General features: G+C 41.7%; 1 protein-coding gene across 3 annotated transcripts in view; it reads right to left on the minus strand.

The window, feature by feature from the left end:
* The window catches only part of snx29 (sorting nexin 29), a 144,928-nt gene extending 123,237 nt beyond the window's left edge, over positions 1 to 21,691 (minus strand). For all 3 annotated transcript variants that reach the window (XM_039616441.1, XM_031748805.2, XM_031748806.2), the window contains exons 1-13: positions 21,278 to 21,691; positions 20,194 to 20,258; positions 18,677 to 18,729; positions 17,026 to 17,150; positions 16,094 to 16,274; positions 15,916 to 15,986; positions 13,978 to 14,235; positions 11,994 to 12,390; positions 10,232 to 10,344; positions 9,758 to 9,857; positions 9,530 to 9,612; positions 2,742 to 2,805; positions 1,282 to 1,410 (exon numbers count right to left, since the gene is read on the minus strand). In XM_039616441.1, the coding sequence (XP_039472375.1) occupies positions 1,282 to 1,410; positions 2,742 to 2,805; positions 9,530 to 9,612; positions 9,758 to 9,857; positions 10,232 to 10,344; positions 11,994 to 12,390; positions 13,978 to 14,235; positions 15,916 to 15,986; positions 16,094 to 16,274; positions 17,026 to 17,150; positions 18,677 to 18,729; positions 20,194 to 20,258; positions 21,278 to 21,284 (1,646 nt within the window). In that variant the 5' untranslated portion in view covers positions 21,285 to 21,691. The remainder of the gene's footprint in view (positions 1 to 1,281; positions 1,411 to 2,741; positions 2,806 to 9,529; positions 9,613 to 9,757; positions 9,858 to 10,231; positions 10,345 to 11,993; positions 12,391 to 13,977; positions 14,236 to 15,915; positions 15,987 to 16,093; positions 16,275 to 17,025; positions 17,151 to 18,676; positions 18,730 to 20,193; positions 20,259 to 21,277) is intronic.
* Between the last annotated feature and the right edge of the window lie 4,302 nt (positions 21,692 to 25,993).

Genomic DNA, 25,993 nt, shown 5'->3' on the forward strand with positions numbered 1-25,993 from the left:
TGTGGCACTGAAGCCTCATCAGAAATGATCTCAGTGGAAGGGTGGCTGTCAAGAAGCCATTCTTAAGGAGGGGAAACCAAGAGAAAAAGGCTGAGGTATGACAAATTACACAAGAACTGGACTCAAAATATCCTTTTATGGACTCAAAATGTATGAAGGAGAGGTACAACAGTGTCTACAGCCATCTGTAAAGCATAGTGGAGGCTCTGTCATGGTTTGGGGATGCGTTTCAGCCAGTGGTGTTGGGGATTTTGTTAAAACTGACAGAATTATGAATGCAGAAAAATGCAGTCAGAATTTGATCCACCATGCAATGCCATCTGTGAAGCGTGCCATTAGAAATGGTTTTATTTTTCAGCATGACACTGATTCCAAACACACTGCCAATTCAGTGAAAGCATACCTGGATAGAAAAACAAACAGTGGAATATTATCAGTCAACATTACTGAAGCAGTGTGGGATCGTCTTAAGAGAGAACAGAACAAAAGGCAGCCAACATCAAAGAAGAGCTTTGAATGTCCTTCAAGAAGCCTGGAGAACTATTCCACAAGACTACCTAAAGAAAGGACAAGAAAGCTGCCTAACAGAGTTCAGACTGTGTTAAAGCACTAAAGGTGGTCCTAACAAGTATTGGATTTCAAACTCATTAGAATTGTAGAAACTCTGTTTTTCCCCTCTTCCATACATGTGTGCACACTTTTCAATCCATGACTGCACCTATTTCTCATTTTCCCCGCAAAATATATTGACTCAAGAGTATATATATTTTAAACTACTGTATGGGTAAATATAGATCTGTGGCAAAAAATCATAAATGTTACAATTTCTTGCTAGAGGTGAAACCAGAAGATCATTTGACATCATATTCTGCCACTATTTTGTGTGCCCAAAGGGTTATAGTGTGGAAGCTTCGAATGAGACTTCATTTGTTATATCAGCAGTGCCATTAACAATTTTCTGACTGAAAGTCAACAAATTGAATAACCTGTGGTCCAAAGTGTCAATAAGAGTGAAAAATGGGTTTTCTGACCAGTAGACCAAAACAAATAAATAGTCTGTTTATGTCAGCGTGCAAATGCTTTGGCCACACACAATAATCTAAATTTACTGTCACCTGAAATCAAAAGCAGTATTTTTAAATCTGCACTCTTTGCTGTCATTAATTTGTTAAGAGTGCATTAACTTGTTAAACGTTTTTTAACGTTTTAGGCAGTTTTAATCTTCCATTGTGCAGGCAGACATTACGTATTAACGTATGGTCTGCAGTCATCACGTGTTACCTGGCCAGCGCCTGGACCTTCGCTGAGTGCCTCTCTTCCAGTTCTGCCAGCTTCTTCTTCAGCAGATCGGTTTCCTGCCTCAGGCCTGCTGAGTGCTCCATCTCCCCATCCAGCAGGCTGCGAAGAGACCTAAAGAAAAAAAAAAATTTAAAAAGCAGCTGCCATGCACGTTTATGCATAAATAACACCGGTTTCTATCACTATCACATTCAGGTAGTATCCCATATACAGGCTTAATCCTCTAAATGTTAAAATCCCGGGGATGTTATTTTCATAAACAGATTAGATAAACTATGACGATACTTGCTTTAATTGCAGCACTAACTGACAGACTGATTTACATTTAGCTCTGATATAAAATATTTAATCAGCGCTTAATCTGTGCCTGTGTCGGTAATTTAATACCCTAAATTTAAATCATTTAGTATGAAATTCTAAACTCTGCTTGGCAGGAGATTCACTTTAATTATATAGAGAGATATCCTCTCCTCTCATCTTCTTAAGGAAACCCTTCATAATAATTCAGGCTAGTAAATCCTTCTTTGTCATTGGGTTGTGTACCAGCTGCTTTCATATACGCTGTTGTGCAGCTTTTTTTCAAAAGGAAAACTTTTGAAAATCGACTTTAATCATCAGAACTTTTTAGACACTGGTGCTATTTGTATTTTAATGATCTTTTCTTAACTGTTGACTCAGGTTTTTCTGCTCTTTCAGTTATTTTAGTTTTGTTGTGGCGTACCTCAGGGGTCCATGTTGGGTCCTCGTCAGTTTTCATTATATATGCTGCCTTTGGGATCGATTTTCAGGAAGTACAAAATTCACTTTCATTGTTACGCTGACTGCTGCAATAGCTTGTATTTGAGTCTTGAACACTTGAACATCTGTTTGTTGCTCGCAGGCAGTCAAAATGCTGCTCGTTTAAGATTTTGCATCACTCCAGTTTCATCAGGTCTATAAAGGCTCCCTGTCCATTTTCATATTAGAAAATGTTGGATCCTTTTACTTATTTTTTAAATTTTAAATGGCAACCAACTGTTTAACCAAGCTGTGCAACTTACACAAATCCAAATTCTCATAGTACAGCCATGGTTTCCATTAAAGCAGTTTAGTCCATTTTATTGTATTTTTGGTTTTTATGTTTTATTTCTCTGTAGTTTTTATTTATTGATCAGTTGTTTCATCTTGTTTTCTTTAACTAACTTGTAAAGCACTTCAGTCAACCTTTTTGCTTTCAAATCTATAACAGAAATAAAAATGTATTGTATTTTTGATCTTTTCAATAGGAATTTATTGAACTTTGACTTTCAGCATGCTTAACTTAGCATCTGTTAAATCGCTGTAAGTCACAGTCTCTGCAGGTGAAAGTCCGTGAGCGAAGTTCTTTCAGCCTTAATACGTGTGCGTGATGGAGCATTTGAAACTTTGCAAGCAGCAGGGAAGAGGAGTGAATCCCAACGTACGTGTTTTGTTCTTCCAGTTCGTCCTTCCTGTTCATCATGGCTACAATGGCCTGACGCAGCTCCACTGCAGAAGAGACACTGCGGTGAGATCTCTGCATAGAAACTGCTTCCAATGCATCACAGACACACAAAGACTACACACAGTAATATGCATAAACTCATATCACACAGCTTTCAAATGTAGAAATAACAGCATCCCACACGCCGCACTTGCTGTATTAATGCGAGATTTTTGTTCTGTCACAAAGATGAACTGCTTTGATAAAATCAGGTTTAACTTTTTTTTTTTTTATTCAGCTGACAGGAGTTATACAGAATGAGCTCTATCGGACTCACAGAGAGCAGCACTTTTATTGCCACAATAAAACATACTTTTGTGGTAGCTACTAAAAACTTTGAAGAAAGAAACGAAGCCAAGAACATGTAAGAGTGAATCCAGGTTTAGATTTGGGTTCATGTAAACTCTGCTCTGCCATGCTAGTAAACAAAAACACAAATTACCTCGTAAATATCTAATAATTACAATCATAATTTGCTTTTATTTTACTGAGCAGGCATTCCCTCTTTTGTACTTTCTCACAATACAGCAACGTAAGCTGTGCTGTTACTGTGTGCGCCACTCCCGGGGCTTCAATTAGCTCTATTCCAACTGTCAGCAGGACGAGAAAACCATCATCTTTGACTCAAAATTAACACCAGCCATGTTCACGGGGTTGTCAATAAAAACTGTCATAAGCTTAAACAACCAAAGAGGTTGACGAGCCATCATAATATCACGGCTGTGTTCATACATGTGTTAATAAGACATCCCCACAGCTCACAGCCCAGTTTATTTCAAATTAAAAGCTTGACCAGATGCTGAAGTTCGATCAGAATAAGGGATTACAGTACCAAGGTTATACAAAATTTTCTGCCTTCTGAACTTCACTCCGACTGTGGTGATCAGTAACACAGACCTTTATTAGCCAACAGTACCCTGACTGCTGTTACCGGGAAAATCCTCAGACCTGATAATGCAGCAGGCCTTGAGTTCCCTGGTGTAGGAAAATGCTCGGCCATCGATGTCACTGACTGGACCTAACATAACCCACAATGCATCCAACTAGGAAGCTCTGGGATATTATGTGTCATGCATCCAAAGCCACAACATAGCACCACAGACTGTCCAGGAGCTCACTGATGCTCGGATCCAGGTCTGGGAGGGGATCCCCCGGGATAGCATCCACAGGAGTATGCCCAGATGTTATTATGAGTGCGTACAGGCATACGGTCTACGTAGCCACATTATTATTAGAGATGGCACGATACCACTTTTTTATGTCCGATACCGATACCGATATCATAAATTTGGATATCTGCCGATACCGATATGAATCCGATATAGTGTGTTTTTTAATCAATAAAACTGTTTTTTTAATATCTTGCTGCATTTTGTATAAGTTCATACTCAAGTTTAAATAAACAACAACACTAAAGCTATTCTGTTATACCTGTATGTAAAAAAATACACTGCACCCAAAATATTTCATAGTTCAGGAACACTGATCAATCTAATAAACTTAATCCTCCCTATTCTGGTATTTTAAAGAGTACTTAGCAGAAATATTAAGCAACCTAACTAATAGGGTTGCAAACTCCCAACAAAAAAAAATAGGAACCACCCCCACCCTCCACCTCATGATGCTTAATCAATGTAATCAACTTTAATTTGATGCAGGGTGAAAAAAAAATGCACAGAAATAAATTATTTTTCAAGAATAATTAAATAGATTCAACATCTTTCTTCAACAGAATTGCAGAATTCACAGATGGTACCTTCTCAAAGAAAAAAAAGTACTATAGCTTACTAGGGTATATTAGACTTAACAGTTACTATATACAGTAATGGACTTCTATACATTTTACATCAGATTAAAACTTTGGGTGTAAGATTCAGATAATTATTTATTAAAAGCTAGGCATTTTAAATGAGAATAAGAAAGAAAAGTATGTCTTTGTGCCCCTTTTCCCTGTTCATGCCCTATCGGCCCCCTGGCTACACTTTGCTAGATCCGCCCCTGCACAGTTACCAGCCGTCAGCTACGTGAAAAGGATCCTGGTGTAGAAAGTAATATTAAATACATTCTAACAACAGCTTATCAAGCTTAAACGTGCTGCTGTTGTTCAGCCGCTGGTTTCCTCTTTCTGGTGCAAAGTGGGCCAAAAACAAAGAAGAGAGACGGACTCGCGATAGAAAAAAGCGATCAGCTGATCATTAAGCAGTTTTAGATTGAAGTAGCGGCAGGAAGGTGAGGGAGAGAGAGAGTCAGTCGCTCCATATATCGGTTGTTAAGCTTAACATGGGAACGCTTTACAAACATTCAGAGATGAACTTACACACTTGCTTTACTTCTCTCTGGGATAACTTCCTCGGAGATGAAATGCTGGTTTGGTAGCGAGGCTACAAATACACACAGCAGCTCTATCACGTGAGCACACTGCTCCGACGTGCTACGGTTATGAGCCGAGTTACGCCGTGTCGCAAGTTTTGTGAGGTGTTTTTTTGATATTTAATGGATCGGATTACATTTTTTATTTCTCGCCGATATCCGATCCAGTAATTTAGGTCAGTATCGGACCGATACCGATACGTAATATCGGATCGGTCCATCTCTAATTATTATATCAGCAGGATCACCTGATGACTTCATCCAGCCCTCACACTGTTGGTGCTTTTACTTTGACTGACTGTTAAAATCAGTAAAGATTTTAAGCTTCAATATTTAGTTCATCAAGATGTGTGATTTAAGTGTTCCATTTTTTATCTATTTGTTTTTGAGCAGTGTATTAACACAAATCCATGGGATCAAATTTAGATTTTTTATATCTTCATAGTGGCAGGAAGGCAATAATAACAGAATGGTGGCTGTCAAGTGCCAGGAGCAAAACTGTGTGACTAAAACTCTGGAGCAGCTCAAGAAAAGATTGAAATGAATCACTGAAAACAAAAAAGGAAGGAGGAAGTCAGTCACCTGACTCGTGTGTGTCAAATCAGAGTTTGATTGCAAAGCAGAATATCTGAAACTGGGCAGGACCACTCGAAATTTTGGATACTGTCGCTCTAAAGTTTGGCTAAAAAAACAAAAAAGAGAGCACCTGAAGCAGTGACAATTCCTGACCATAAGAATGATATATGTCTATGGAGGTACATCAAAAAAGACAAATCAAATAGCAGGTTGGTTTGCTCTGAGGAAAACAGTTTTTTTCCTCCAATTTCTGACATTTCATAGACCAGAAAATCAATTCACAGAAAAAATAACCGTCAGATTAATCCCTAATAAATATAACGGTGACATTTGTGTCATATGTGTGGCAGCAACTTCAGTTTAAAGGTCTCCGGGTCTTTTTCTTCCAGCTTAAAGCGTCAGTCAGTGGAACTGTATCAGCCGCAGCCAAAGTCTCCCAGCAGTCTGCTGCCGGGTGATGTTAATCTCCATCCTGATGTTGAGGACAGATTTGGGCCAGGCTGCGCAGTTGCACGGTGACTCATCTCCATAGTTACGCTCGGAGGTGAGCGTTGAGGTTTCAAAGTGCCTAACTAGGCTGTTACCAGGACTTCCATAAATATTAACCGTGAGACAAGGAGCTAATCCATCCTGCACTTTGCATGTCCTGAATTACACACGTGCAAAGACCTTAGCTTTGTTTTCATGGCTAATGTAGGGGGTCGATATAGCCACAGACACGAGTAGGTCTCCCCTCTAACCCCGGGATAAGTGCCTGTTTGGGGGAGGACGAGGAAAAAGGAGAGGCGAAGAGGAAAAGCGATGACAAGCACAACAGTGAGGAGAAAGGGAAAAAGTCCATTATCTCCACAGCTCCATTCTCCACATCAGCAGGCCAGAAATAAACGTGACCTTTAGTCCAACCACGCGTTCACAGCGGGTGCCACAGACGAGCCATTAGGGACTTCAGTAGAGCCAGACGCCCCTCTGTCCTCACAAGAGGACGTGAACAAATTACAGCACAAGTCTGTGTGCAGAAAGACAGACGCACGCACCTCTGTGCTCACGCTCTGCGTGGAAGAGCCATCTTTCCTGGAAAACAAGACAGCGTGCACTTCCGCCAGCACGTGCACGCCCCGGCTCAATCGTTCCAATAACAGATGCATTAGGCGAGAGCTACGCCTTGTAATAAGGGAGTCTTGTGAATTACAAACTCCATACTCTCCAATCAGTGGACCGCTTGGCCTCATGAGCTGTCAGACCCAGAAGGAAATCACTGAGGCAGAGCTCACACTGCACCCCTCATCCTTCTTTTTTCCCCTCCTAACACAGTTTTTCCTTCAGGTTCTCCAGCACGCCTTTAAATAAATCCAGCACCTTCTGAATTCATCAAAAACTTACTCATTAAACAGGCAAACACCGTCACAGGCTGTTTTTACTGCCCTTCAGTGTGCTCTAATGACACAGTACAAATTTATAACACAATCTAAACCTAATCAGCTCGAGTAATTTAGTATTTTGCATGCATCAGTCTGGTGTTTTCACAGGCTCACCGTTACTCTTGTTGACAAGTACACTCAATTCCGCGTATGAAATGGTGGCGCGTCTCTAGGGAAAGTTTAACCTGCAGTTTAGATCAATACAAAGTGGATTTTACCTAAAGGCAAAACCCAGAGTGAAACGCTATAAAATCATCAGGTTTAATCAGACATGTTCTGCGTATTTTTTCTTCTCCTTTCGGACGATTCTGCACAAACCCCAGGGGAACCGTTGTTTTGGCTTAGGTGCAAAAGCAACAGAGCCAGGGAGAGCAAAGTGAATGAGAGTTTTCCAGCTGAGAAAAAGCTCTGATCTTTTACTGAAAATATAAAAACCTTTCTCATTGTGGTCTACTGAACCAAGCCGAAAACGCTATCTCTGCCTCTGTCCACTGGTTTCCTCCTTGTGTGATGTGACCGAGTCTGGAGAGAAGCTCTTTTGCTCTTTAAGGTCTAAATTTGACGTTAGAGTTTCAGGCAGGATTTGTGTTTGAAGGAAAAAATAAAATAACATCCTCCGCTATTGAAATCTGCTATTCTACATCTTTTAAAGGCCTTGTGTAACCATGAAGACCATCCTCTCTGCTCTTTGCCTTTATGAGAGAAATTTTAGATCACCAGCTCTCTCTCCTTCTCTCTCTTTGACCCTCTGGCCTCCTCTTACCGAGGACTAATAGACTAGACGACCACTCAGTCCCGGTGCTTAAGAGCAGTTCCCCCTCACCTTTCCTCCTCTGGCTTTCGCCGTCTTTTTCTCTCTCACACACACACACACTAAATCCCAAAATCTCAAACAGCATCCGTCTGGGCGTCTAAGGGTCTAAGCTCTGATTAGCTCCGGGGCACTGAGCAGAGCACCAAGCACACTCCAGGCAAGAGGAAAAAAAGTCTGTTCAGTGAGCTGGTTGCACACACCAAAATGTCCATCATGTGATTTAATTTCAGTTTTCTGTGTTTTTGTTGTCTTACAGATCAGAAATTTGATGTGAACTACAGGCATTCTAACAATCTGATTTTTGCCTTGCTCCCAAGCAAACGAGTGAGTCCATACAGTACATACCGTCACGTGTCAGAACACTGGAACAACAGTGCCACCTGGTGGATGATTTGACGTAATGAAAACACAATGAACAGTCTCCGGGCGAAGGGCTTAACTCACTGCAATTAGATCAGTTTATCCGCCAAGAAAAATGACAACAAGGTTTGAAAACACTAATCAGGAAGTTCAATTTCATTTGCTCCGGGATCCACAGCTGTGGAGAAATTTCCCAAGAAAGACATGTCAGGACTTCCGAAGGATTCATTACGGTCACAAACTTCTGGGCCTACAGCTTGAAATCTGATCATCTTCTGGGTAAAGCCTCGCGAGGAACAGATAATTTGACGAGTGAGATTCCTGCAGTCAAATCTAATGTAAGGTGTTTGTATGTTTGATTCGATTTTAGGAGAGGTTTGTGGCGTTTTGGGCCACTCGTTATTCAGCTGTGCAAACTCAAATTTCTCACACACACATTTTGCTGATAAAAGCAAGTTTAAATTTATGTTTTGAGGTTAGATACGGTGTGTGTGTGTGTGTGTGTGTGTGTGTGTGTGTGTGTGTGTGTGTGTGTGTGTGTGTGTTTAATGCACATATCACTTTCTGGGCTGAGAGCCTCATGTATCTACATGCAACGTGCTCACACACAGTTTCAATGAAATATGAAATATGTACAAATGTTTGGGGTTTTTTTTTAGTTTTTTTAAAGTTGAATTTTTGTTTTTTGTTTTTCTTGCATGCATAAGTGCACAATTTTACAAATTCTGCAATCATGCATGCAAGAAAATAAAAATATTAATTGAAAACATTTTTTTTTTTTTTTTTACCTGAAATTTCCTACTTAAATGAGTATTTTGTTGTGTATCCAGCAGGTGACTCTTAGCAATGTGTAATTAATTCTTCTGTTCCTCTTAAGGTGTTTTTTTCCCCCCTCATACTCCCAAGACACTAATGAGGGTCACAAATAAATGCGCGAGTAACAACATGTTTTTGTTTGGAAACCAACCCACAGCGCTGCACTAAAAGAGATCAAATCCATCTTGTTCGTGGGCATGTTTGAACCTTTCTTGTCCAGAGTGACTGAATAAAATATGCTGCTCAGCTGTCGTGAATCACATGCGTCAAACACCGCAATGATTCATATCACAGAACAGGTTTGGGAACATTAAGAACAGAGAGGAGGCGAGAAATAGTAAGAGACAGACAGCCGGATAAAGAAGGCACACTCACCCACTGTCATTGACTCGGGCAAAGCAGATGTTGACAGCGAGCTGGAGAGCGGAGCAGGCTGCGTTGTTGGACTGGACTCCATACTGAAAGAATTCGAAAGAGGAATCAGATAATCTTGGAATTGCTTCTTATTTTATTTTGCACATTAAGCTGCAGCACAACGTCACATCGAGGAGGCCTGGAAGTGAAGAACGTTTCACAGCACTTCTGCCTGAAACGACAGCTTACTTGAACGTGAGCTGAGATCTGCTGCTGCTCTCGCAGTTTCCCACTGATCCTGCCGACTCACACTGAACAGGAAATGCGGCCGTGTCTTCCACAGAGCTCACTGAAACAAAGTGAAAGTAAAGCTGGAAGCCAAAAGAGAAAGTCTCTGCGTTTCATTCGATGAAATAAATCCTTCACAGAAGCCATAAGCCGCTTTGATCAGCAGTAAAAACACTGCATGCCTACCGCAAGAGAAACAGGGAACATGTCCCTTTATGGCCTTTCAGGTCCCCCATCAAAGTGCCAGAGGCACTGATGTGTGAATGCTATGTTTGCCTAGATTGCATAAAATTGTGTACTCCTGATTGATCCTCGTGATATCATTTTGGGACAAGAAATTTAATGAGTTCCCACAGAACTACAATCAATCTTTGGCTATTTGGGTGAAATGTGCATTTCCACTGTGACGTGAGCCAGTATCAGCTGCTGCAGTACCTGACTGAGGGTCGGCAGGGTTCACAGGAATGAGGATGTCTGAGCTGCTGTGTCCAGCCATGACTTGTAGAGGGCTCCACGTGGACACGCTGGACAGGCTGCCCACCACCACCCTAAAACAGCACACTCTCGGTCAGTTTGCTGCTTGAGCAACCAGTGAATAAATTGACCCACAGGTCAGTTTATTGTGGTGTGTTCAAAGTCTGACACACCTGTAACAGACACACCTGTTAACACAGCATAATATTAACAATCAGCCAATCACACAGCATAAACCAAGTGCATGTAAGCATACAGACATGAGCGGCTGATATTAAACCAAGCTTTTCCTGGGGCAGAAAGATAATTTAAGGGACTTTGAATGTGGCAGGGTTGTTGGTGCCAAATGATGGTCTGACTAATTCAGAGACTGCTGATCTGCTGGGACTTTCCCACACAACCACCTCTAGAATCTACAGAGAACGGTCCAAAAAAAAAGAGAAGATAATCATCCAGTGGCATTTCTCTACAACAGTAACCATTCTGTCCAGCCTACAGATGGACTACAAAAGCAGCAATAACTACACCAGCTGCCACTACTGTCAGTTAAAAACAGGAAACTGAGGCTACAATTAACACAGGCTTGCCAAAACTGGACAATATGAGACTGGAAAAAGTTGCCTGGTCTGTTGAGTCTCGATTAACTGCCCAATGTTTGCATGGTAGAGTCAGAATTTGACATAAAACCAGGGGGTATCAAGGGTTCAGACGGCTGATGGTGCTGGTATAATTTATCAGGGATATTTTCTTGTCACACTTTGAGCCCTTTAGTAAAACCGAGCATTGTTTAGATGACGCTCTCTACCCGAGGATTGTTTCTGACCATGTCCATCTCTGTTCGACCACAGTGTACCTTCTTCTGATGGCTAATTCTAGCAGGATAATGCACCACCTCAATCATCTCAAACCCATTAGCTGAACATGACAGTGAGCTCACTGTACTCCACATGTGCAGCCGACAGTGTGATGTTGTCATGTCAATATGGACCAAAATCTCTGAGGAATATTTCCAGCACCTTGCTGAATCTCTGCCATGAAGATTTAAGACAGTTCAAGTTGAAAAAGGGGATCCAGCTCAGGACTAGCAAGGTGTACCTAATAAAGTGTCTGGGGAATGTGTATCTATTTGAAATCTACAAATTAGAACTTTCTGCTGTTCATGTATGTTTCCGCCACCCTGGGAAGGCGCGGCTCACAGTTTGAAAACCTTTGGTATAAATAAATTCTATATCTTTTTGTGGTATTACACAAGCATACATTTTATACATACATTTAAAACTGAGCGCTAAAAGTATAAAAAGGCAATCTAACTGAAGTAATTTTCTTCTGGTCTGCAGACTAGACTGTTCATGTGTAAGATGCTCAGTTTTGTAGAAAACAATTAGAGAAAAAGGGCACCAACGTCTCTTTCCAGAAGTCATGATCATGACCCGAACTATTTTTATTTTCTACCAAAACTAAACATCCCCCAGCCGGATCACCGTGCAGGAGCAGCCATGCATCTAGCTGTGACGAAAGGCTTATGCTCATGACAGTGTGACAGTCAACAGTCCTTCAGCTCAAATGTAATGTTAGCGAGCTGCACGCAGAAGGAAAAAAGCTCCTGCATTCAAACTGCTCACACGCTGCTTTTTGCTGAATTTCTCAAATATATTTTTTCTGCTGTGAGCACCAAAGTCTAAAGTACAACTACTACTAGTCTACTTCGGTTCTTTTCACTCACTGATCACTCGGTATCCTCTCTTCCTCTTGGGTTTGTGCTCTAGGCTTATATATCTCCTCCTCTTCCTCCTCGTTGTCTACACTCTTGCTGTCAGGCAGCGGAGGCGCCGTTATGGGAGGTGTGCGGCAGGGATGCGGGGACCCCACCCAGCTGACTATGCCCGGCTCAGACACGCCATTCTGGGCAAGCGACTCAGAGAAGACCGGCTCTAAAGGGTCCATCCCTTCCTCCACACTGCTCTGAGCAGGAGCGGTGTGACTCTTCCTCATCCCTCCAATCTTCTGGGAATCGTCTTCCCCGTCCTCCTCATCCTCAGCTCCTCCATCCAGATCATCATCAAAGGAAATGATGTTGGTGATCTTTTTTTTCTTTCGCCGCTCCTTCCTCAGCCCTGAGTCTGGGTGGAAAAAGATTTTTTAACAAAGGAGTGAACAAAAACTTACACATTTTTAAGGCGTATACTTTCATCTTACAAACAGCTGTAATGTTTAAAAGACTAAAACGCTAACTTAGACTTAGATAACCTGCATACTGACATTTTTACCATGTGTAATAACTGAGACACGGGACACATAACAGTCATTTTATTCATCTTATATAGAGAAAGCAAAGCCCTTTGTGGTTATTCAGTAGATTTTTCCAGTAAAAGCTAAAAAATCAGCACTAAAACATTTATGGATTACAAGCTGTAGCTACTGTGATGTCGCTCACTGATCAGTGAAGTCCCATTTGAAGCCTCAAACTGAGTATTTTGGCCAGAGGTGGAAGACTGCATGAAAAATTTAAGATCATCACCTATTCAATAATGGTTGAAACAATTGACCGAGACCAAAAATGTTTACTGACGTTATAAACTGAATGAGAAATCGGCTTGTTTTCTCATAGACCTCTATATAACTGGACATCTCTTTGCAACCGGAGCGCTCGCGCCCTGCTAGTCATTAAAAAGAGACCCAAAATACATCTATCTTTTATATACAGTCTATGTTATCGACATAGCACACTGCGATTACCAGCTGCTTTGGCTGAATGCAGATTTTGCATTCATGATTTAAGTGTAAGGTGAAAGAACTATTTACAGTTTAGTTTAAGTGCTTTTAACTGGTATTTATGCAATGCAAAACTCAAAAATTGTACTGAGAGGAGGGAGGGAGAGGACTGGCAACAGAATTGGGAGCAGTCCTGTTTGCAAATTACAGAACATGTGCACTTCTATCCGTCCTCAACTGTGCATAATGAGAAAAAAAAACAATTATGTGTATTATCTGCCGATTCTGCCTCTGCTGACAAATGTGGTGAATTTCCTGGCGCCGTGTCTTCATCCTCGAGACCAACACTGGCTTTGGTTTTTCCTCCTCGTTTGGAAAGTAGCTGATAAGCTAGACTCATGATGACTGTTAAGCAATTATCATCATTTCTAAGGCTTTTGTGAGAAACAGATGAATGACAATAAAAGAAAGTCTGTCTCCTTCCTCTCAGAGCCAAAGAGGCTGGCTGTGCATTAGCAAGTCTTCTAGCGGTGAATAATCTGAATAGGCTTTCCCACTCAGAGGAGCCGGCGCAGCAGCTTAGAATTTCATTTACATTCATTTCAGCAGAAAGTTTCAGCAGCGCACAGCTGAAAGTCTAAAGGCGCTTTAGTCCCGTTGAGGAGAACATATGGAGAGAAAATGGTGTGAGTTTCCCCCCGACGGGACAGACTTCTAAATGAGGTCAGACTTCACGGTGGGATTCTTCTCTGCTGCAGATGCCTCGAGCTGCATCCTTGTTTAAGCATCCATTATGGAAGCACAAACTGAGCCATATGTTGCTTTTTGCTGGTTTTGTGACACTTAGAAAAACACATATACTGCAATATTGCAATACTAAAACAAAGCAAATAAACAGAAAGGTTGCAGCACCATTTTGGATCAAACAAGAGCAAAACTGAAAAAAAACCATCAGTTTCTTGCATAAAGCAAGTCAAACACTGCTGTTGCCCTACCAGCAGAGGTGCTGCGTGGCACCACGGGGAGTGGGTCGGAGGCCCCGTCCACTTTAGGGGTGAAGCCAGGCACCACAGCTGTGGCTGTGCCGAGCTCTCGCAGCAGGCTGCTAACCCCCTGAGTGGACTCTTTCCACAGGCTGCCGATGCCCTGCGTGGACTCCTTGAGAAGGTGCGACACCGAGGACCCTCCGCGTGTTACGGCGCCGTTCAGGTCGCTGTTGTCAATGTTGATGGCAAACAGAATGGAGTTCAAACCTGAGCACAGCAGACGGAGAGAGAAGGAGGTGAAATGTAATTTAGGCCCGCTAGAGCACATGAAGCTTTTGAACTTTCTTTGTGCTTGCTAAGTATTTCTGGGTGCACACAACAAATCTGCCCGAGATGTAAAAAAGAAGAAGAAGAAGAAGAGAGGAGAAACGCTCTGGCACAAGATCAGTGGTTTACATTCTAAATAATTTTATGGTTTGTTTTCATCCGAGTTGTGCTCATCAATAGTTCAACAGCACCAGTGCGCCCATTAACATAAATGGGGTCGGAGCTTAAACTGTCAGCAAAAACCCACTCATGCTTAACAAGTAAAGTGCAAAGTCAGTCAGTTTCCTGTGTTTTACAGCGGCTCTGTTTGTGTGAAGCCATTTCAGAGAGACTGAGTGTGGTTAGTAATACACGAGAACATAACATTTAAAGGCTAAAAATGCAGCCATAAGTTGGCTGAATTTAAATCTTGCAATATGTAAATTCTAATAATGGGGCAAGAAATATAGCCCAACAAAAGGACCGTATTTTAAAAGGGAACCTCAGGCTCAGTTGTATGAGAGGGGCCACAGAAGAAGCTGAAAAACGAAGCCAGTGTGGAGGTGCAGCAAACTGCACGTCCTAGAGTTTTATAGAGTCTCCAACAATTTGAATGGCGGGTGGGAGCTGACACGGACATCCGTAGCTCCCTGGCTGCCTGTTAGGCATTATCTGAGTCGCTGAGCTGACCTTTTTAACCTTGTTAATAAGACATACCCTGCTGTGTGGCTAATTACACCAACAGGCCATCCAGCAAGTTGGTGCTTTGTTTTAAGCTGTGGTGAAATGTACGCAGCTCTAGCTACCTAGAGCCTTCTGTCTGCAACTAAATAGCTTTAGCCAAAATGCTAATATTCAGGTGGCAGTATAGAGGCCACTGTCTGATGTCAGAGTGGCTACATCCAGCTTAAAGTTAAATTTGCTTCAACTTATGTTGCTTAAGCTTAACTTATAACCAACTCATACAGCACTGTGCAAAAGTCTTGCACCACTCCTCATTTCTTTATATTTTGCTAGAAAAATTAATTTTTACATTTATCATGAGCCTGAAAATGAAAACTTGGTATGATCACCTTTTTTGTTGAGCACAGTCTGAACTCTCTGAAGTCCTCATGAGTCTAATCTTCCCAAGGAAATGAGAAACTGGGACTACTGTGGAGCGCCGAACCAATAAACTTATAAATAGAGCAAACTAATGCTGAGCAGAACAGTACAGCTTATTGGTCTTCTGGAATAGTTCTCCAGGCTTCTTAAAGGACATTCAAAGCTCTTCTTTGGATGTTGGCTGCCTTTTGTTCTGTTCTCTGTCAAGAGATGTTTAGGTCCGGGCTCTGGGGAGGCCAATCCATGACTGATAGGGTCCTGTTATGTGTTTTTCTATTCGGGTATGCTTTATATGTACTGGAGGTGTGTTTGAGATCATGTTCATGCTGAAAAATGAAGCTGTTACCAATCAGATGCTTGTGAAATGATGTCGTATGGCTGATCAAAAGTCTGATTACAAGAAATTCCTGCGTGAATCAAGACTTTTGCACAGTGCTGTAAGTCTATAACCCTCTTGAACCCTTTATTCTCCTGCTGTGTTAGCAAACTGTTTAGTGTGTTTACCACCAATAATTTAATGCCAAAACACAAGCTCACCTGCAGCCATGGTGGGAAGCATACTAGCTCTCTCTTCATCGAGCACAAAAGCCCAGTCTTCATAGTAAGATCTAGAAAACACAAAAGATCTATAAACAAGCGAAAAAGAAAGAAAAAAATCCCACCTAGCCGAGAAAATGTGTGCGGAGCATAACTGACGAGGGGGCTTGTCACTAACCCGAGACGGGGGCGGTCAGCCAGCAGCGTGTGCAGGTAGCGCTCCAGCGAGTGCTCATTGAGGGCGCAGCGCAGCCAGGCACGACCTCGGCCGAGCTCTGAGGAGATCTGGCGCAGGGAGTAAAACCGCTGGAGCTCGTGGCGGTTCAGGTGCTCCTTCACGTAGAACCAGAAAGTCAACTCTAGCGAGGGGGACAAAAGGAAAGAGGAAGAATAATCTCCACCTCACTTGTAAAAAACAACTACTCTGGAGTTAAATAAGAGTTCAAAAGGTCAGAAAAGAAGCTGCAAAAGAAACTCCAGGACTCTCTCAGCACATGCCCCCTCTCATTAACAGAAGAGGGGACCCCTCACACACCGCTCACACAGCTCCATCCCGACCGTCTCCATCCTTTGTTCTCTCAGAACTCAAACTGTTTTATTCTTATCTACAGCACAAGAACTGGAATATAAAAGAAATTTTTAAAAAGTATATGCAGGTCTGTTTTAATGTTGTGTTTTCTGAGGTGTGGTAATTAATAGGGATGAGCGTTATGCTGCTGGTTTGCATACAATCACCATGTGACCTCAGAGAAAATTAAAACTATTGTATTTCTAGCACTGTCAGAGGCCCTGGCTTCATTAGTAAGCTCCAAATCCTCAGGTTCAGGCACAAACCTGTCTTCTAACTGCCTGTGAAATACAGAAAAGCATTGCATATGCTAATAGATATACATGACAGAAGTCACGCATTTGTCCTCAACAGCAACACTGTCTTAATATTCCACAGAATAAACTGTGTGGTTGTAGTTTTTAAGGATACAAATCTACAGGAGCCGCCCAGACTTTTCGCAAGTCTGCTTATCCAAGGTCACAGAGGGCTAAAGTGAAGTTTCTGCTCCGCTTTTCAACTTTAAACCCACAATTTCACAGCCGTACGGGAACCTGGCGTACCTGTTTCAGTCTTGCTGCTGAAGCCTGCGGCCTGTTTGAGAGCGGCAGCTGTGAGGGCCAGACCTCTGCTCTTCCTCAGACCGTGCTGCAGCACCGCTTCAAACTGTGCGCACAGACAGATCACCCTGCAGAGACAAACACAGGTTAGGATAACATGAAGATAAGCGGGTGGGGGTGTCACCCACTAGACAGAACAGCCCTGTCACCCTGCTGTGCTTTTTATGCTGCACTGAAAATGTTGCTTTGGCTGTACATTCAGATGAAACTACAACTAATCCATGTTAATGTTCAATTAACTGAGTGCATCACATATCGAATGAGATATTCTCCTAATGCAGATAGTCTGAAAGGCCTGAGGTTAAACCCAGCTTCACTTTATGGGATTTAGCCTCACATTTGAATCTCATAAATCTACCATAGATATAAGATTTCTTTCATACAAGACTGCAGTAGCTCTCAAACGCCTTCTCTGGATGACCTCCATGCTCTGTTTGTGCATCCCTTTTCTACTGAGCTCTCCAAGACCCTAATGTGGCAGCTTTACCTGCAGCTTCAACTCTCCGCCCTTTTGGGTCCTGAGCTTTCTGAGCTTTAGTATCCGAGAATGAAAGGAAGCAACATTCCCTTGTGTCCTACTCACCTATACTGAATGTACTCCGACTGTGTTTTTCTGTTTTGTTAGTTCTGCCAGAGGCAAAGTTCTCTGTAAGCAGAGGCCCTCTCGCTGGATTGTGGAGGCCATCTGCCTGGCTGGCAGCGGCAGGGATCTCACTTTTTACAGTCAGAAGGCACCTTCGAGCAGGGGCACGGTAACATCACAGTTTTACATTTAAAGGGCCGTCTGTGCTGCAGCCAGCTGCTCACCACCACACACTTTTTCCAGCTCTACTATTATGATGTGATGGCGGGGAGGGGTGTCCTTTTCTGCTGGGTATACCATGCATCACGGTACTGGTCGCCTTCTTTAAGATGGACCGAGGAGAGGTGGAAACTATACTGTGGACCATACAGTAAAAACGAATTCCTTTTGGAAGTCGTGGCTACAGCATCCTCTGACCTAGAGAGGAGACAGGTCATTCATCCTACTACTAGCACGCAGTTTGAAAAACAGCTTTCGTGATGAAACAGGTGCATTAGTGCCACTAACCAGTCTTTTATAAATGCTCTTCATCTAAAAGGCGGACATAATATTGAATCTTAAAAACTGGTACTCAGAGCTGAAAATGAGATCTGAGCAGCACAGAACATGAATCAATAGTATTCTCTCTCAGCGTGAAGCTCTAATGAAACAAAGTTGGTACATCATTTTTCTTACATAGCCACCATTAACATCATAAAGGAGAATATTCTCACTGCTCCGATATGATGGAAAGTCTGCTAAAGCTCTCAGACCGAACAAAAAACAAAAAAAACAATTATTTTCCATCTAAAAAAACGATTTTGTTGTTTAGAAAGTAACCCTCAAAGCTGGGCGTACTGCCACATCGCTGTACTGAAAAGGCTGGAGGTAGCGCGAGCACGTACTGGAGCCTAAAGCACTACATCATCGATGACCTGGAGCTCCACACGTAAAACAAAGCACCTTTTAGAATGATAAATAACCACAGAGATAAAGCAAAAGAATTTCTGGGTAACAGGCAGCTCCTCTTACCTGCTGTCTGAGTCTGTGGCGATCTCCTTTCTTCCTCCAAAGCGGATTTGGCACTGGGAAGATATGAGGAAATTGCTTTTTTTTTTCCTTCATGTATGTCTGCTAGGTTCAAAAAGTCTAACAGCACCTTTCAAAGCCTTAAATTGCAGATCGTGTCCTCCTTTAGTCCTCTACGGACACTACGGAGGGTATCTGTCCTGGCCTGTGGTTACAAGATTACAGACAAAATAAAAGAATTACAGAAAATGATTTAAAGGTCAAACTGTTTCTGATCTGACCTTCATGAATTAACTGTAGGGGCTTGGCGGGTGCTGCAAACCTGAGAAGGAAGCTTGTCTGACTGGCAGCACTGGTCTCAGTTTTGATATTTGTATTTGACACAGTGTGAGAGTCCAGCCCAGCTCCGATACGGTGCATGCAGTTTCATCTTCCCTCAAAGCATCACGCCAAACCCGATCCAGTAGGATAAGAGTTAAGGGGGTTTTTCTCCTCGGACGTTAAAAAGTATCCCGTGTCAAAATAAGTTGAAACACTCTGTAAGGTATAGATAAAAATCGAAAAACACTCTGCACCCATTTCAGAACTGAGACCAGCAGCTGCTGTGTAGACAGTGAAACAGTATATTTCATTTCCATATATTTGCTTAATGTGGGATTTCAGCTGCTAAACAGTTCAGGATGTGTTTTAAATGCAACCACATTGTGCAGCCCTGCTGTTATGAGACATGGAGGACGTGATCTGGCACCGTCTCAGTCAAACAGGTACGGCCTTCTCTGACAAAGACATCGCCCGGACGGCACCATATGTGGCACCAAATAAAGTAATGAGTAACTATGAACAGGGTGGAGAAGCCTCCTGCACCTTCACTTATGAAAGACACAGATCATTTTAGTCACACTAGAGTAAAAACAGAACAAAAATAGAGCCACTTGCAGTCAAAAGTTAATGAGTTAATGCACATTTGTGAGAGTTTTTCAGTCTTTTATTGCTCCTGTGCCAGCTTTTTGAAACTGATTCCTGGCATTTAATGCAAAACGTGTATATATTTATTCATATTTTTCAACTACTTTCAATTAAAAATCCTAGGTTTCATTCTATCTTTATTCATATTTTACAAACAACCGCAGCTTTTTTTGGAATGGGGTTTGTATTCATGGTCATTGTGTTCTTTTAGGTAGGACCCTACCCATGTTTGTAACTTTTTTCTACAGAATATTGGGTTACAGAGGCCGTCAACAGAGCTCGGTTTTACTTCCTCCATTGTGTTTATAGAAAGGGAGATAGAAGGAACTGTAACAAATTCAGTCACCGCAAAAATGTTGACCAGGAATTTTAAAAAAAGCATGTTCCAAAGAAAAGATCACTCAAACTAGTCACACATTTAATGTGAGCTGATTTCCTGACCATAAAAGCAGAGGCTTAAAATTATTAAACCTCGCTCAGTCTATGTGGACTGCAGCACTGATGATAATTTGTCGTCTCCAGCTTAAAGAACGTCCAGATAACCGGTAACTCACCTGCTTTACAGCATCCAGCAGCCTCTCCAGGAGGTTCTGCCTCTTCGTATCAGTCTGCTGGGTGCCTGCGGAGGGTAACACAGACAAAAACAAGAGGAATGAGGAAAATGATGGTGCCACAGATTAAATTTCCCATCATTTATAGTTACTCCATTCATTATTCATGACAATGAAGGAGGAAATGAAGTTGTGTGGCAAGTAATGGCTGCTCGCAATCAACATAAATAAACAAAACTGACTTTGAAGTTCTGCGTTTAAGGACTGCTGAGCTCCAACTGCGACAGGACGCGCCTATGGACATAATATTACAGGGTACTGTGAGGATTCTTTAACCTCTAGAAGCACTCTGGAACAATGTTTTATATTAACATTTTATGGGCCGAGTGAATTATCCAGAAAAAAATAGCAGACGAATCAACATTAGTAATCATTAACCCTGCAGCCCAGACAGCATATTCATAATGGCAATGATGATGCTTGTTGTCTCAAAGGTTTCAAGTCATAGAAGAGCAGCCAACCCACTGGAGCAGCAACCCAGTCATGTGTTTCCTCTGGAGCACCTGTGAGTTTGCAAAGGGACTGAAGCTACTTTCATCCACCAGCTTGTTTACCTGTGAATTTAGGCCAGGAGCTTGTTAAACACACACCTCTTACCGTAAGCTTCAAGGCTTTCCAGAGACTTCAAGCATACTTCCCTCATATAAAAACTATTAGGTGTTTTCCAGCTTTGAGTCACAGTTGGCCTAAGCATTAAGGGGTTTCCAGTTGTTTACACACTAGAAACATTTGCAAAAAGAAGACACTTTTAAGACTTTTATTCCTGAGAAATCCCACTTAAATTGTGCAGAACTGCTTCATTTTCCTGTAGCATTCTTGATCTCGATCTATCGTTTCAACAAAGCTAGCAAAAAGGGGGGAAAGCCATGTGTCGAACATTATCAAACATTATGGAAACCAGCTAAAAGGCCCCCAAATGAAACTTAGAAAGTCTCACCAAGTTTCTGAGCAATCTCCTGCAGGCGTGATTTGACATGTTGTGATTTTATGGGTAAGAAACAGAAAGCAGTGAAACAGCTAATCTTACCGTTCATCCTTATAAACAGACTGCAGTAGCATCCGAGCTAAACACTTCCCCACTGATACCATTCATCCCTTGCTGTCGCCTTTAATCACAAGAGGCTAGCGATGCACCGGGACCATGCTGTCTCTTTGGCCGAGTCGGACCCACCCAACGGCGGCGTGAGGACTGATGCTCAGTCGGTGAACAGCGAGGCCTGCCGGTAAGCCGCAGGGCTGTGAGTCTACCACTCTGACATGTAGGAGTTGCACACAGCCAAACACACGGGTAAAGTGCGACACGCACGAACCGGAGTGTGATTTCTAACCAGCTACAGGACGGGTCTAAGGTGTGTTGAGCCGTTTCGGACAGAAACTGACTATTTTCGGTTTGCTGCCTGTGACACTGCGAAAAAGGGAAACGGAGGACTGACATAGCAGCGCCAGGGTCACATGACAAAACACACAGTCGTCATATGACGGCTAAGCGGAAGTGGGAGTTGTAGTCTTTAGAACTCTAGCGCTCGAAACAGAAGTAAAAAGCATTAAATATTTTATCTGAAATCAAAAGTGTAGAAAACGTTTTACACTAACCCTGCCACAAGGGTGCACAAGCTGGTTTTCCCCTAGAGATGTCCCTAATTCAATTCAATTTTAATTATATAGCGCCAAATCACAACAATGGGGCTTTATATTGTAGGGTAAAGACCCTATAATAATACAGAGAAAATCCCAACAGTCATATCCCCTATGAGCAAGCACCTGGGAACAGTGGGAAGGAAAAACTCCCTTTTAACTGGATGTTAACAAGTTCAGGTTTGGGTGGGGTCCATGTTAACAATGGCTGCCTCAGGTGCTGTTGGCCAACAAGGTGCCAGTGCAAAACTAGTCCACCGCTGGCCAAAGACAAAGGAAAAGAAGAAAAGTGGTGCAAAGTGTTTAAACATTGTTCTTTGTTTTGCGAAGATACAAAGAATTTTTGACTCTTTGCTGAAGTAACTGTTATAATCCTACTAAATTAACAACACAAAGTTTTTTCCATCAATATCTTCTTTTTTGCTGCTCTTTTGGGGGGGTCACCTTAGCAGATCATCACACCAAACCTCTGCCCTCCTTCCCAACATCCATTAATCTCTTCTAGGTTCCTCCCTTTTCCTGCTGCCTGGCACCTCCATGTTCCTTTGTCCAAAATATCCACTATTCCTCATCTGCACATCCAAACCATCTCAGCCTTGCCTCTCTAACTTTATCTCCAAACCGCTCAGCCTGAGCTGTCCTTCTGATGTCCTCATTTCTAATCTTATCCTTTCTGATCAGTCAGAATGAAATGAAAATGTTAAAATTTTTAACTCTGCCACCTCTAACTCGGCCTCTTTTGCTTTTTTTGTGAGGATCTCACAATATACAAAGTAAAAGGACGTTATACTTTTGTAATATACATGAACTTTCATTCATTAATTGCAGAAGCAGGTAGTTTTAAATGCTTGCATACTGCTGCATAGCTTAATCTACAGTATAAGAATGCAGGATCATACAGTCACATGAACAAAGAAAAGTTTTCACAGGGTAGTTTTCAAGTTTAAGCTCAGCCAAAATCGGTTCGTGCAAGAAGGCAATGATCTCAAACACAGCAGCAAATCTACAACAGAAGGGCTGAAAAACAAAATAATCAATGTGCTCCAATGACCCAGTTATTCCAGTTCAGACCTCAGCACCCCTGAAACGCTGTGGTGCCACCTTAAGAGTGCTGTGCATTATTGTATGTCTGCAAACATCAATGAACAAAAGCAATGTTGTAAAGAACCGTGGACCAAAACTCCTCCAGTGCGACAGCCTGATAAACAAATACAGAAAACGGTTACTTCATGTTATTGCTGATAAAACTGGTTCTACAAGTTATCAAATCATTGGGCGCATTTAAAACTTTCTTTTTCACATGACTGTAAAATAGATCTGTTACAACAAGAATAACCAACTAAAGCTTTAAAATAAGTGGTATGGAGTCCAAAGAACAATATCTATACCCATAATGCAGTGGGGTATAAGCAGAAGTACTAACTGCAGTAGCAGAAAACAGGAAAACATAGAAATACTTGAATAAAGTAAGAGTACATTAATAATGCACTTTAATGAAGTACATTCAATCACTGGTCCTATTCACGTGCTCATCCTCTAGTGCTCTACATTGCAAGGTTAACAGTAAACTGGTTTCTAGTTTAAACTGCTGCATTTGTATCAGCTGACATCAACTAAGCACATACTGTAAATACCCAGGTGTCTGTAGTAGCAATACATGAAGGAGCTCAAATTTCATGTGAGGTATCAAAGAAAAGAGTAGTTAAAACCTACATGGCACCGAATGAATAAACATTTAAAATACTATGTAAACTGATATTTAAATAGTATCAGGCAAAACTGATGATTACAGCCTACAAAAGACTGAAAACCTTACCTGAGGACAGAACTGGGGAGAGATGAAAATTCCACATAGCCACTTATTGCAGGCCATGCAGTGTCAGGTAGAGCGAATGCTGCATGCAGTCTTGTGAACACGAGTCATGTGAAAGAATTCATAGATTTTATGTATGCACAGCTAAAAAGTCTGAAGGACCTGATGTAATGATCAACTTCAGCTGTCATAAAAAAACTACTCTTGCATGTTTGACATTCAGCCTGCACAACAACAAAGGTTCACAATGATAGACTTTCATGGTTCTATGACTCAGAAGACTCCATAACTGCATTTATCTTTGACTGTGCCTATTATATGTTTTATAGCAAATCAGGGTATGTGTTCAGGCAGGTGGACAGAGAGTCTGGAACAATAACATGGCAAAAAGAGCACCAACATACTAATTTATGGTATTACTACTTGTGTATGATTAACATGATATCAGTATTATTATTATTTTTGATTTAACACTGGTGGCAGCTGTGGTTCAGAGTTTAAGACCCTGAAATTCATACTTTGAACAGGGTTTATGAGCTCACAGCTGGTCCTGGACCAAAAGATAACTGGGAGTCGAAACACTGGGAGGTGATCGCTGTAGGATTTTTGGATAAAGGAGGAGGTGTTGGTGGCATTTAATAGCTCTCCAGCCCAGTCATTTACTTTGGGTATTTGTTTTTTATCCAAAAAGAGGTTAATCTTCATTCATGTCTGAAGTAGATCTTCGAGCTAACAAAACTCAATTAGAATCGCTTACAAAATAAGATATTGGCAATGTAAAAAGTTACTGGAAACCTATGCTCATGTCCAACTCAGTATTTTTTTTTCACAGTTAAAAGAAAAAAAAAATCTTTATCTTATACTGAGCCTTAGTGCAGCCCTTCACACCATCCTGAGTCTGAAAGAAGCTGTTTTAGCTCCCTCCCTTTAAGTCTTCTTCCTTCTGATTGGCTCGTCCAAATAAAAAAAGTTCTAAACAGCAGGTTTGTCCTCACAGCCATTACTCAAATGACCATATTAAAGATGTTTTTAGCCAGTAGTAGAAAGAAAAGAAAGAAAAACGCCTGATATGGAGCATTCAGAGCACCTTTCTTTTGCTCATAGTGATAACTTTTCCGTACGCTCAGCAACCTTTTAGAAACTTTGGGTATGTTTAATGTAAGCATCAACAGATGTGGACAAAATTGTTGGTACCCTTCGGTCAATGAAAGAAAAACTCACAATGGTCACAGAAATAACTTTAATCTGACAAAGGTAATAATAAATAAAAATTCTATAAATCTTAACCAATGAAAGTCAGAAATTGCTTTTCAACCATGCTTCATCTGAAATATTTAAAAAAACAAATGTATGAAACAGGCCTGGACAAAAATGATGATACCCCTAGAAAAGAATGAAAATAATGTGATCAAAGCGACATGTCAATCCAAGGTGTGTCCAGTAATCAGCATCACAGGTGTTTACAATCTTGTAATCAGTCAGTGGGCCTATATATAGGACTCCAGGTAGTCACTGTGTTGTTTGGTGACATGGTGTGTACCACACTCAACATGGACCAGAGGAAGCAAAGGAAAGAGGTGCCTTGGGTGATTAGAAAGAAAATCATAGACAACCATGTTAAAGGTAAAGGCTATAAGGCCATCTCCAAGCAGCTAGATGTTCCTGTGACTACAGTTGCACATGTCATTCAGAAATTTAAGATCCATGGGACTGTAGCCAACCTCCCTGGACGCAGGAGGAAAATTGATGACAGATCAAAGAGATGAATAATCCGAATGGTAACAAAAGAGCCCAGAAAGACTAAAGAGATCCAAGCTGAACTTCATGCTCAAGGAACATCAGTGTCAGATCGCACCATCTGGAGACGACCAAGGAGGACACCATTGTTGAAAACAGATCATAAAAAAGCCAGACTGGAATATGCCAAACTACATGTTGACAAACCACAAAGCTTCTGGGAGAATGTCCTGTGGACAGATGAGACAAAGATTGAACTTTATGCCGAGGCACATCAGCTCTATCTTCACAGACAGAAAAATGAAGCATATCAAGAAAAGAACACTGTCCCAACTGTGAAACATGGGGGAGGCTCGGTTATGTTCTGGGGCTGCTTTGCTGCATCTGGCACAGGGTGTCTTGAATCTGTGCAGGGTACAATGAAATCTCAAGACTATCAAAGGATTCTAGAGAGAAATGTGCTGGCCAGTGTCAGAAAGCTTGGTCTTACAACAGGACAATGACCCAAAACACACAGCTAAAAACACCCAAGAATGGCTAAGAGGAAAACATTGGACT

This window comes from Oreochromis aureus, linkage group 8 (genome assembly GCF_013358895.1).
Source record: "Oreochromis aureus strain Israel breed Guangdong linkage group 8, ZZ_aureus, whole genome shotgun sequence".
NCBI classification, from domain to species: Eukaryota; Metazoa; Chordata; class Actinopteri; order Cichliformes; family Cichlidae; genus Oreochromis; species Oreochromis aureus.